At 42.5% G+C, this 13,003-nt stretch overlaps 1 protein-coding gene across 1 annotated transcript in view; it reads right to left on the reverse strand.

The window, feature by feature from the left end:
* The window catches only part of DNAJC16 (DnaJ heat shock protein family (Hsp40) member C16), a 29,671-nt gene extending 19,964 nt beyond the window's left edge, over nt 1-9,707 (reverse strand). The window contains exons 1-4 of the mRNA XM_081085631.1: nt 9,529-9,707; nt 5,359-5,425; nt 3,815-4,145; nt 1,775-1,959 (exon numbers count right to left, since the gene is read on the reverse strand). Of these exons, the coding sequence (XP_080941757.1) occupies nt 1,775-1,959; nt 3,815-4,145; nt 5,359-5,425; nt 9,529-9,695 (750 nt within the window). The 5' untranslated portion in view covers nt 9,696-9,707. The remainder of the gene's footprint in view (nt 1-1,774; nt 1,960-3,814; nt 4,146-5,358; nt 5,426-9,528) is intronic.
* Nucleotides 9,708-13,003: the final 3,296 nt, after the last annotated feature.

A 13,003-nucleotide genomic window follows, 5' to 3' on the forward strand; every position in this document is an offset into this window, starting at 1 on the left:
GCCTGGGTTGCAGGCTTGATCTCCCAGTAGGTGTGCAGGAGGCACCGATTGGTGTTTCTCCTTTTTTCTTCCTCTCTCTCAAGTAAAAAGAAAACATATTTGAAACAAAACAAAAAGTAGAAGGCATGTAAAGGAAGGGGGCGAGGCCTATCAGCTGAAACGAATCCAAAAACATAACAGATGATAAAAATAAGTGGGCCCACCTCATCTATACATTACATAATTTCATTTATTGCCATCTGAATTGCTACTTTTGTTTTTCCCTGTTTATGCTTTAAAATAATCCTGAGAGAACAAATTAAAAGCATAATTAAATTTCTATCTAGAAATATGTTAATAATTTAAAAAAGTATCTTTTCACTCTGCTTCTAGAATGATCTCTATAAAACCTCAATCTGATCATTTCTCCTCATTGCTCAATTGCTCCATCACCTGCAGGCCAAGGCCCAGGTTCTGTAAAGATTCCTCTTCATGCTCTAATGGAGTCCTCTCCCACTCACTGATGCTTACTTCATACAAAGCAGGCTGTTCCTGCCCTGGACCGCTGCCTGCCTGGAACTCATTCCCTACTTCCCTCTCCTCACCTGGTAAATACAGAACAGGGTCATTTCTGCCAGGAAGGCTTTCCCAGCTCTAATATACCGGAGGGAAAAAAGCACCCACTAGACTGTGAACGTGAAAATTATCCTCAACACTTGTCCCAGTGCCAGGCAGAGAACAGATGCTATGTAAAGGCTGGAGGAACCAGCAGGACAACGCATCATGGTTTCAGGAGCCTACCGTGCTCTCTGACAACTTCCTTTCCAGATAATTCCACCAAGTATTCCTCCTGCAGGTAATGATCCTGCAGGACAGACAATGAACCGTGCAGGAAGAAATTTGATGGAAATGTCTGCATGTTCACTTTCCCTGGTATTGTTAAAGGAACAAACCATTTAAAGTGAAACAAGAATCCTGTTCTAGTTCCTCTGATCCCTGATTTAAGAGACGGGGGGGAAAATGCTTCTTAAATATAAAACCGTAAACTAGGATGAACTCTTTGTGCCTGGCTTCTTTAGCTCAACCCTGTATGTGAAATTTCATCATACTGTGCATCACTGTATGTTCTGGAAGTTCCAAAAATAATACTTGTGTTCATGGAATCTGGTATTTTCTATAGATATGGTCATTAAATCTACAATTAGACGGAGCTTAATTTGAATAGTCTCATAAGAAAAGTATCTTCAGAGGAACAAGGCGATGAGTCGGAAAGAAATCCTTTATCTTATAGGTTGTGGTCCAACCTTTTGCTTAGGGCAGTGGTCGGCAAACTGCGGCTCGCAAGCCACATGCGGCTCTTTGGCCCCTTGAGTGTGGCTCTTCCACAAAATACCGACTTCTGCGCATGGGCCATGAAGTTTCAATCGCACTGTACGTGTGCGCCCGCACGTGGTATTTTGTGGAAGAGCCACACTCAAGGGGCCAAAGAGCCGCAAGTGGCTCACGAGCTGCAGTTTGCCCACCACTGGCTTAGGGAATAAGAATCACTGTCATTTTAGGCTCAGAGTCCTAGGACCGTAAAACTGCACAGTGGTTATTAACGGGGAGGAGCTCTGTGTCTCTCTACTTCATCTGTTCAATTTCAGTCTCTGACAGACGCCATGGAAAATACCTGGTGTGAATGATACATTAATTAACACGTCGCTTGCCCTGCTCAAGTGACCACAGGTAGAGCCTGGGCAGCCAGCAGTCAGTCCCAGGCACCTCGCCAACTGCTGCTCAGCCAGGTACTTACTTTCTCCACCAAGTTCCCTGGAAGAAGATTCTCTACAAACTGCCGCAGGTTCTCTGGGACAACCGCGTTATGGAAGAAGGAGACTTTCCCGTTTATGACTCCGACAATAGAGGGTGTGCTGTGTGCTCCCAGGTGCCGGGCCAGGCGCCTCTCGTACCCAGCATGGACCACGCCGATCCCTATACCTGAAAAGTATGGGGACCTACATGAAGCCTTTTGTCCCTGGCAGTTGAAGAAATGCTAATTAATTTTTAGGTGTGAAATGATGACCTAGCAGAAGGGGGTATCTGACACTTGTCCTTCTCTCTATTCCTTCTGCCTTAGTTCAGGCCAGTGGTTGCCGCCTTGTCAGGGCTGTAACCTCCTTTCCTCTGCTCTCACGTTCTGTAACCTGTCCTTCACGTAGCTTTAACAGTTAGCTTTCTATAGCGTAGGTCTGATTAGGTCACTCCTCTATATAAAAACTTTTCTTGGCTTTATTACACATTAAAAAATGAAGCCCAGCTTCCTTAGCCTGGACTGTAAGGCTCCTTACTACCTGGCTCCCAGCTCTTCCTCCCCTGCCCGCCCCCCCCTTACCTACACCCAGTCACGCCCTGCTGCTGCTGGCTCTTCTGAGAATGTTGCTCTGCTGGCACTGTTCCTCCTGCCCTAATGTTACTCCCCCGCTTCCTGCCCAGCCAACTCCTAATCACCTTTCAAAAGGGTAAGTAAAAAGTTGGTGCTTGACGGTCATTGAATTGAAGAAAGTAGACTAATACATTTCAGGAAGATTTTTAAAAGAAGCTTATAAAATGGGCGCTTTCAAAAATTTAACTTTGGTAAACTAGAAAACCTAGTTAATCAGAAATTTTCTAAGGTTAATTTATTAAGTGCTTCCTATATATCAGGCACTTAACAAAAAAACTGTCATTTAATATTCAATCTCAGGAAAGCATTTTGGCAAATCTGAGTATCTGAGTGCTTCTGAACGACAGGTTGAAATGTCTGTTTTAGAAGAAATGAACCAATGGTTTTACAGCGCATGGCCTCTCCAGAGAAACATACCCCTCAGGCTGAGTCTGTCTGTCCCTTTTTAGTTACTTAAAATAGGTTTGCGCTCTCTCTCTCTCTCTCTCTCTCTCTCTCTCTCTCTCTCTCACAGACACACACACACACATATTTAGTTCAATAACTCTAACTTTACGGAGTTATTAAAATAAATACCCTCCCTGGATCACTAAGGTTTTCCTGGCACTAAGTGGTAACAATAAACAAAGGGAAGACTAACCTGCGATCGAGAATGGTAACGCACGACCATTGATGTTATGGGCTGAATTGTGTCCCTCATCCTACCCCTTGCAAGACCCTAACACCCAGGACTTCCGAATGTGAATGTATTTGGAGAGTGGGCCTTTAAAGACGTACTGAAGTTAAAATGGGGCCTTCTAAGGGTGGGCCCTAATCCAATACGACAGGCGTCCTTATAAAAAGTTTAGTACACAGAAAAAGAGACACACCAGACCATGCACACAGACAGAGACGGCCATGTGAACACACAAGGGGAAGGCCACCATCTGCAAGCCAAGGAGACTGCAGAGAACACCAACCCTGCCAACACCCCGATCCTGGACTTTCTAATCTCGAGAACTGTGAGAAAATAAATTTCCGTTGTTTATGTGGTATTTTGTTATGGCAGCCCTAGCGAATTAATATACAGAATGAAATCACAAATACCATACGAATAATCTGAAAATCCTACCAGCCTTGACAGTGATGCTTGAGGGCTGCTTTGTTCACCAATCATTTTTAAGCTTCTCCTATGTATTAGGCCCCCAGCTAGATGTTAGAAGACTATATAGGTAAAGCTTCAAATTAATAATGCAAAGTGAAATTGGCTGATTCATTTCCCCTGAAAATGTGTCCTTGAAAAATACTAGTCACCATGAACTTGTGAAGAGAAACCATACCATTCATTCTCCCCAACATCCCATAAAACTCAAGATTTAGAAAGTTACGTTCTCCCATATAAACATCTTCCAGTGAATAAAATTATCTTACCCAATCCTTCTAGTTCTTCGACTACTTCTTTCCAAACAGGCTCTATGTGGATACAGGTAAAGCACCAATCTGAGGTGACCTTAATGAGGTAGGGTCTCTTGAAGCTATCGGGAACCACTTTATTCACATAATATGAAAAGTGCAATAAATGTCTCTCATCAATGGGCTCCTGATGCTCAGAACCAAAGGGGAAGTGCATGAACGATTCCTCAAAATAAAAATTTCCTGGGAACTGGCGGAAGCGATGCTCTTGCTGCTTCTGGTGGTCCTGGCTCTCTCTACCCTGTCCGTAGATGTCATACTCAGATCTCTTTTCTTCATGGGAAAGAATCTATAAAGAACGAAGAAAAAAAAAAGAAATCTATGGAACGAAAAAAAGTTTACCCAAAGAATGTTCCTGTAAGCAGCTTGGAAGATATGAGAAGAAAATAAATGTAGATATGACATGATTAGATATTCTAAATCAGTCACTCTCCATCCAGAACACTCTCTCAATAGAAACATTAAGTATTTCAAGACCAAATTACTCCAGTCACTTACTCATGCTCATCTTGGATTTAAAGACTTTTGAACTATCATAATACTAAGCACATCAGTAAAACAAATAAAACTTAACATAATGTTGACCACCAGGGCTCAACCACAAGAAAATTGACTAGGTCATGCCACTTAATTGGAATGATTCAAACCGAAATATGAAAAGCTGGACACCAAAAAGTAACCCCAGACTGAGCTCAGTGTCTTGTGTGTTGGCCGACTTTGTTTTAGAAATAACTTTGATGTCTGAAATTTGAGACCCCGCTTTAGGATGAAATCATTCGAGGTGCGGGGCTGTGTGGTGAAGAGCATTACCCTGCCCAAAGCGGGAAGCTTATCTTTTGTGTCTCCCGGACACACTACTTAAGCTGACATGTTAGAAAACTGTTGAAAATCTTGTGTTTAAATGTATTTGCAACCTTGTGTCACATTAATAACTACAGGCAAATTGGTCTGTAGTTCTTTAAGTTTCTAGAATATGTGCTGCCAATGGAGTACATCATGTAAGTTTCTAAAGAGGAAATAGAGATATACCTTCACGGTAATCCTACAGTTCTAATTAAAGCCTTTAAAATAGGCCATTTACTATTAATTTTTATTTTTAAAGTATTTTTACTGATTTCAGAGAGGAAGGGATTGGGAGATAGAAAATCAATGATGAGAGAGAATCACTGATTGGCTGCCTCCTGCACGCCCCACACTGGGGCTCGAGCCTGCAACCTGGGCATGTGCCCTGACTAGGAATCAAACCATGACCTCCTTCCTGGTTTATAGGTTGATGCTCAACCACTGAGTCACACCGGCCAGGTTAGGCCATTTTTTAAAAAAAAGCTTACGTGCTCAGGTACTAGTTCTGACACTGGATGTGGCCAAATATGGTCTCTCTACCATCATCTAGAAACTGGGTCAAGGGCATAGGGAATATGCCCTGTCTGAGAAGACTTTATTACACAGTTAGACATGCTTTGTAGGAGCTAATAGATGCATCCCAAAGTTTGACACAATACCTCGTAAGCCTTGCTAATTTCAATGAACTTGTCTTCTGCTTGAGGATGTTTGTTTTTGTCAGGATGCCTGAAACACAAAAGGGCAGGCGGTGAGAATGGGCTTAATGTTTCACATACGGTCAATTAACATCCTTGTCCACAAGGTTCCCTAGCTCAGAGGCAAGTGGAAGGCTATTTTGTTAGGACAGTTTCTTAAAAATGAATGGTAGAAGCAATCAGCTGCTTCACATGACTATTAAAAAAATGCAACTTTAAAACAGGCAATTTCTTCCCAAAGTATTTCAGCCGGGCACGGTTTCAAAGTGCAACAGGAGACAGTCCTGCAGCATTTTCTAGGAAAGGTGGGAAACACGTGTGCCTTTACAGTGCTCCCCAACACGGCTAACGCTGGCTCACGCTAAAGTCACTTATCTGTAAGAACCAACTTCTTTTCCGATGGCGGCATTTCATCCCAAAGCTAGAACGGTATCAACGATATCAATTTCTTCTCAGTCAGACAGAGGAGATAGCTTTAAGGATACAACATGAATTTGTTGAATAGCAACCATGTTTCAAATAGCATCTTGCTGCTATGTTCAAACTAGCTCATTTTCGTTTTTACTATTACTCTGGCTATCATTCTACCTACGCAGGCCTTTTACCTGCAAATAGATAATGTTTTCAAGGCCACATGTTTTAAGATGTGAGCAAAGTCTACAGTTTAAGAAGCAAAATGATTTCAACTAATATTGGAACAACTATTTGTTTGCTATTATACACAGCCAGCAATTATCCATCTTGTGGTCATATCTTATTATGTAATCTGCTTGTTTTTATACCAATTTCAGCTTTGGGGAGTTTAAAGTCCTGGAAAGTAGGGGCTGGGTTTAATGTCCTTAGAACCCCCTAAGATCTAAATCAGTGTTTAATTTTTCAGTGTTCATTTTATTGAAACTCTATTGCAGACCTTATTCTTTATGTAATCACTTCTGCTAACTTCTAGTAAATTTCCTCTAGTCAAGGTTCTGGAAAGAGAACATCCACTGGGAAGCAAATGACTACTAAAAACAGCACCAAGTATATCAGGATAAAAACAATTTGCAACTTGACCAACTTATTCTAGCAGGAACATATTTTTAATGAATTATACCATACATCCTGATTTCAGTAAAAATAAAGAAACTACAAATGGTTGGTTGTTGAATTTGGACATCACTCCCTAATAATACTTGTTATGAATATTAATGGGGAAAATCTCAGCTGGTATAATGAAAATAGTATGAAAAAGGAGACATATGTAATACTTTGAACAATAAAGGATTCAAAAAGAAAAAGAAAAGAAAATAGTATGACTTAAGGAAACAAGGTGATGGTTTTGCAGCATGTTTCTGGATGACAAAAAAAAGGTGCTTTAAATATTCAAACTCAGGCTAGGGGCTGACAAGATAAAAGTTACGTGATCATACAAATAAAGATTTAACAGACAGAACTCTGTAGGGTGAAGGGTAGGAAGGGACTTTTAAAGGGACTGAACCAAAGAGAGCTGTGAGGGCAGCTGGGTTAAAACCACAGATCCTGCAACAGAGGGAACTGCAGGACAGCTTCAGCTTATAAGGAATATTTTTCTAAACACAGGGAGACAGCACAATGCTGACAACAGTTAGAAAAAGATAACTTCAGCTCTAGGAAAGTGCTGTTCAATGCTATTTTCAGTGCATGAAACATTTCACAAACTGCAATCTATACACATCCTTTACATTTCAAAGGGAAGAATATACTGTACTTGGCATCTACAGGTAGTCTAGCTACCTCTAAGGGAATAAAAACAAAGGTAGAAAGAGTAATATAGTTTGAATGACAACTGTAGTTAAAAATTAAAAAATACGAAAAATAGTGAAAATAAACATTAAAAGTAATATAGTAAAGTATTAGAGAAATCTACTGTTCAGGTGACTGGCCATGTTATACCCCTTTGCTTCAAATAAAATTTTGTGTTCCTCTACTCTCATGTTCTGTAACCTGTTCTCTGTAACTCTTTTCTTTGGAGTGGGAGGAATTGTTTATTTTGCCAATGTAGATGACAAAATAAAAGTACCTATGATAAAACTTCTTTATTGGAAGACAAACAGTTCTCCTGAGAAAAAAAAGTTATTTTAAATGGTTTCACAAAGCAAGAGGCTCACTCTTGAGAAGTCTAAGCAACACTATTATAAAACATAGGAGAGGAAGGCTACAAATCCAATTCAGCAATTAACCACATCCCCCTGCTATAGTTCATTTTGAGAAAACACTACTATTTTTCAGTGCATATAAAACCATTACAAAAGGAGACAGACTATTTCAACGATAAAACACTGCCATAGCCAAAATTTAGCAGAAAATAGTACAGCGAAAATCCAAGGTAAAGTAAAATTTTAGTCTTTCACTGGATGATACTCTATATATTTCTATGGTGATGAATTACTCCTAAAGAGAATCTAATTAAGGAAGAGAATCATATAACTCATTTAATTAATATAATACTCTTTCAGCTTTGAAGATAGCAAAGTCAAAACTGTATGTTTTAATAGGTCTTACATACGAAAGCGATCATTTCTGCTTCTTTTTTTTAAAATATATTTTATTGATTTTTTACAGAGAGGAAGGGAGAGGGATAGAAAGTTAGAAACATCGATGAGAGAGAAACATCAGCTGCCTCCTGCACACCTCCTACTGGGGATGTGCCAGCAACCCAGGTACATGCCCTTGACCGGGATCGAACCTGGGACCCTTCAGTCCACAGGCCGACGCTCTATCCACTGAGCCATACCGGTCAGGGCCATTTCTGCTTCTAAAATGCTGCCAAAGGCCATGTCCTGTACAAAAGAATGTGAGTACCTTATGAGTTCACTGCAGATTTATAAATTTTGCTTTAAACATAAAAAGGCAAGAGTTTGAAGTGATGTCAAAACCAACTTTACTGTGAAGAGTCCCTGAAAAGAGCCCATGCATAATTAGAGATTGTGTTTTTTAGTAACCGATTCTGGATTCTTCATGATATGGATAATAAGGTCTAAAATATCCATTCAAAACATTATATTTTAAAACTATCTTTTACTGTATTGCAACCAGTTTAAAACTAAGATACATGTTTCATTGAAGAATAATGGTGTCAGCAGTCACACAGCCTGCAATGCCATCTGCATGTTGCAATTTTGCTCCTGCCTGACTTCCTTCCCACCCAAACACTGATTTACTCACTCTTACTTCTGCCCAGATAGGTAAGTGATTAAAAAAAAAAAAGCAAAGCAATAAACTACCTGTTGGTGCAGAAGGTCAAACTATGGAAGCCAGAGGTAATACAGAATTAACCCATCAAACTGGGACAGCAAAACCCTCCCTCAAAGTGTAATTATAAGGTTTAAATGAGATAAACATAGAACTTGGAGCCTAGCATGTAGGTGCTCAGTGATGGCTCCCATCCCAACCTTCTTCCTGTTCTTATGCCTGGTTCACCCAGCTGTAGTCTCCCGTCTTCTTTCCCTCCTGCTGTTCCCTTCCAGCTATAATCCAGCATTTCTACTTAGGCAAGTCCACAGTATTAGTATTAGTGGAAGAAACTGATGCTGTCTGTCCAAAATAAGCTTTAAATTTCTTGCTATTCTACTAATGCATAAACATGTATATATTCTCTAGCATATATAATATGTACAGGTAAAATTCTGATTTTTCTATAAAATAACAAACTCAATCCCCGAATATTCATTTAAAAAATTGAGGGCAAAAAGCTCTTATTCTAAAATAGTTTGAAAGCTTAAAAAGTAATAATCTAGAAATTAGGATTGAATGGTGTTGCCTTTAACAAGGACACGCATGAGGAGTTACTTTATGAATAACATCATGGGAAGGGTAGCTTATCCATTGTTGAGTACATATATATTTTAAACATTAAAGTTCCCTCCTACTTAATATTAAATATGCTAATGGTATCTAGGGCAACTAAGGGGGTTTCACAGTAACACAGGCTTTGGGTCACATCACTAAAATTATAGAAAAACATGAACATTAGACCTCCCAAATAAAATATTTCAGACAGATATATGTTATATATTTATTGAACACAGAGACAAATAAAAGCTAATCGGAAGTTAGGCTTCATTTTCCTGCTAAAACTCCTAACCTTATATTAAACTATTTCTTTGTTTCACCTACCATTTCCGGACGAGCTTCTTATAAGCCTTTTTAATATCAGCCTGACTGGCTCTTCGAGTGACCCCTAGGACTCTGTACGGGTCAAAAGCCAACGCAGACAGAATTTGCAGGATCAGAACCAGAACTATCAAGAACTGCCAGGAAATGCTCAACTTTTTCACTTCCATTTCTCCTCCTTTCCAGAGCTGAAATAATTGAAGAGGCAACAAGTTTCAGTGGTAGAAACCTGGACAGTCTTCCTTTTTAGGTCAAGGTATAAGACACAGAGATGAAAAACAAAACAAAGAAAAGATATTTTGCAGGAAAAGTGTCAAGCTGTTTGACTTACATTTAAAAAAAGTCAACAACCTCACAACTATTTACATCACAAATAAGAATTATTATAGAACAATTATAGATGAAAAGAAGAGCAATAAGAGTAGCAACTCTCCAGAACCCTTGGATTAAAAAAGCATTAGAAATGACTAAAAATGAATAAGATGAAGAAATGATAAGCAAATGTGGGAAGATGTATATGAAAATCAAGGTGATTACATCTCAAATACACTGTTTCACTTATTCTGACAATAATAGTGCAAACTTAAAATATGAGGCATAAGAATACCCCACTTAGTATATATGATAAATAAATTCATGAAATGATCAGATATACCATGTGCAAAATCACCAAATGAGAGAGTTGTGGCATCCTTGGGAGTTAAGTAAGTACAAATACAAAAGTGAAATACTCTTAAAAAAATGGCGCAATTATGATTTAAATATGCTCCAATTCTGTTCTTTCTCACCAAGCCCATTAGAACAACAAAAAAATGAAGCTGCTCTTTAATTTGATCGTTAGCAATAAATGGAAACCTCAGGAAATGCTCAACGTTTTCACTTCCATTGGAGAAAAAGTAGGGAGAAAAAATTTAGTTTTCCACGTGAAGGGAAATTAATAACCAAGGCTGTAGACCAGACATGGTTCTCAAATATTAAAGCTCCCTCTCTGGTGAGTGTAGTGACTGAATTCACCCAGGGTTTCTGGAATAATCCTGGCTGGTTAATACAGCGGTACTGCTGTATTGCACCGACACTTGCACTCCAGGATTGTGATCTTGGGGATATCATACAAAGGCTTCCCAAGGGCCATATTTATCCCGACTTCTCATAAACTAAGTTTTAAGGTTCAAGTGTCTATGGTGGCACCTTTCTTGAGAGGGTGAGCGCAAGCTCTAACAGCTGTGGATTCTGACAGCTAGAAGTCTAAATGCTGCCTGAGAGTCCGCACCACATTGACTAACCCGATGGCCGACGTTGAGGACTGCACGCATGCTGAATAAAATGGGAAAACAATGTCTTCCTCGATCAGGCAACCTGTCACCTAGTCTGTCCTTCAAGACACGCACAGCCCGCGAAGAGTCCGGATGGGGATGTAGCTACTGGGTAAACGCATGGGCCCTGGGATCAGCCTAAGACCGGGACCCAACCTCCACCACGGTATGACCTTGGGCAAATCACTTAAACTGGTGAAGCCTCAGTGTCCTTATCCAAAACCTGGGGGCGGAGAAGACAGTCTTGAAAGGATCAACCTGGGAGTTAAACGTATGTGGCGTATTTACGGGGCACAGGGTCAAGTCCATCAGCGGTACTTGTTATCTATCATTCTTTTGCTGTCGTGCTGTGCAATCAGGCCTTATTCAACTGTGTCGGTCGCCTCCAGACAGAAGGCCCAAGTGGCGGGGGCCGCGGAGTCCGTTTGCAGACAGCGGGCCGGTGCCGGCCTCCGGGTAGGAAACCATCTGCCCAACAGGTAGGCAGGCTGCCGCCCTTGGGCCAAAGCCCCTAAACCAGGCAGCCGCTCCGCAGACGCGCTCGGAGTCTGAGCAACGCCTCGGGCCCCCGCCGGAGGTCGCCACCCTCCAGGAGACGGGCGCCTCCTCCGCTGCCCGCCGAGAGCCCTGGGCTGGGCCCGGTCGGCTCCCGGTGCCCCCCCAGGCCCAGCAGGGACCCGCAACGAAGAGGGAGACGGAAGGGAAATTCCCGAGCCTGCCCGGCCCCGCCGCGTCCGCCGCTCCGCGCGTCACGCCGGGAAGGAGTTACCGGGAAAGGGCACTGGCCTCAAGGGCTGCAGAGTCCAAGGTCCAGTGATGTCCGCTGGCCAGGAGGGTCTGGTCCACAGCTGCGCTCGCCGGGGCCTGGGGAGGGGAAGAGGGAGAGGGACCAGCCTGAAGGGAGTCACGTGGTACTTAAAGGCCCAGCGCCTCGAAGGCAGGGACTGATTGCTTGTTCGCAAGTGTATTTTGACCCTGGCCCCACGCCGTCTGAGCGCGGACCTAACGCAGTTACCATGGGGATGAGGAGCGCTTTTTGGCTGGATCAAAAGGGATGATCGTAACCAAAGAGGTCAAAACGTGCCTGCTAGCTAGGCTAAGTCGCGGTGCAAGATGGGATGCCAAGGAGACCTCCCCGATCCAGGGAGGAGTTTCCAGTGCTACCAGAAGATGGCCTGCTCTAGCAACAGTTGCTACGGTGGGGAAGCAATCGCTGGTCCCGCTTCTCTTTCAGCCTATTCATAGAATCCTAGAGCGTCAGAATTGAAAGGACCTTAGGGATTCTCTCTAGTCCAACTCCTCCATATGCTGATGGGAAGACTGAGGTCGAGAGAGGGCAGGGACCTTCCCAAGGCCTGGAACCCAGGACTCTTAAACCCATTTACCCAAAAGCCGGCTCCACCTTAGTGCCAGTCCCTGCCCTTAGCACGGGAAAGGGATGTGTGGTGGTGGTGGGGAAAGGGAGAGGCACAGGTGAAGGAGGTAAACTTTCATTGAGCCAATGAGATAGGTTCTTTACAGATATAGATTTCATATCCTCCCTGCACTGTTTTTATTTATGTTTATGTCCTTTGCATTTATTACCATCTAATATACTACATCTTTTATTTTATCACTAGGGGCCCATTGCACGAATTCGTGCACCTTGAAAAGAACTGTGGGCCGCAAGGCTGCAGGGGGCACAGGGGGCACAGGGGCAGGTCTTGGCTGCACCCCAGCCTGGCCCCTCCCACTGCTGCAGCCCCCATTCCCTGTCTGCTGGCAGCCTCTGCTTGCACCTGCTGACGGCAGTGTGGAGAGATTGGGGCCGCCAGCAGCAGGTGCGAGACCGTGGAGGACCATGGAGCACAGGAGCAAAGAATTTTCAGTAACCACCAGAGGCTCATCCCCATGACAGCGACAGGTGCCCTGCCTTGGTCTGGCACCCCTGCTCACCTGATCCACCATCCCCCCATGCCCGATGCTTGCCATGTTCTGTGTGTGCCCCCTGTTGGTCAGCACACATCATAGCGACTGGTTGTTCCACCGTTTGGTCTATTTGCATATTAGCCTTTTATTATATAGGATTTCTCTTCTCCCACTGGAATATAAGCTCCTAATGTCAGGGCTTTTGTTGTGTGTGTGTGTGTGTGTGTGTGTGTGTGTGTGTTTTCTCAGAGCTTGCG

Source organism: Myotis nattereri (genome assembly GCF_964212035.1).
Source record: "Myotis nattereri genome assembly, chromosome: 3".
NCBI lineage: Eukaryota > Metazoa > Chordata > Mammalia > Chiroptera > Vespertilionidae > Myotis > Myotis nattereri.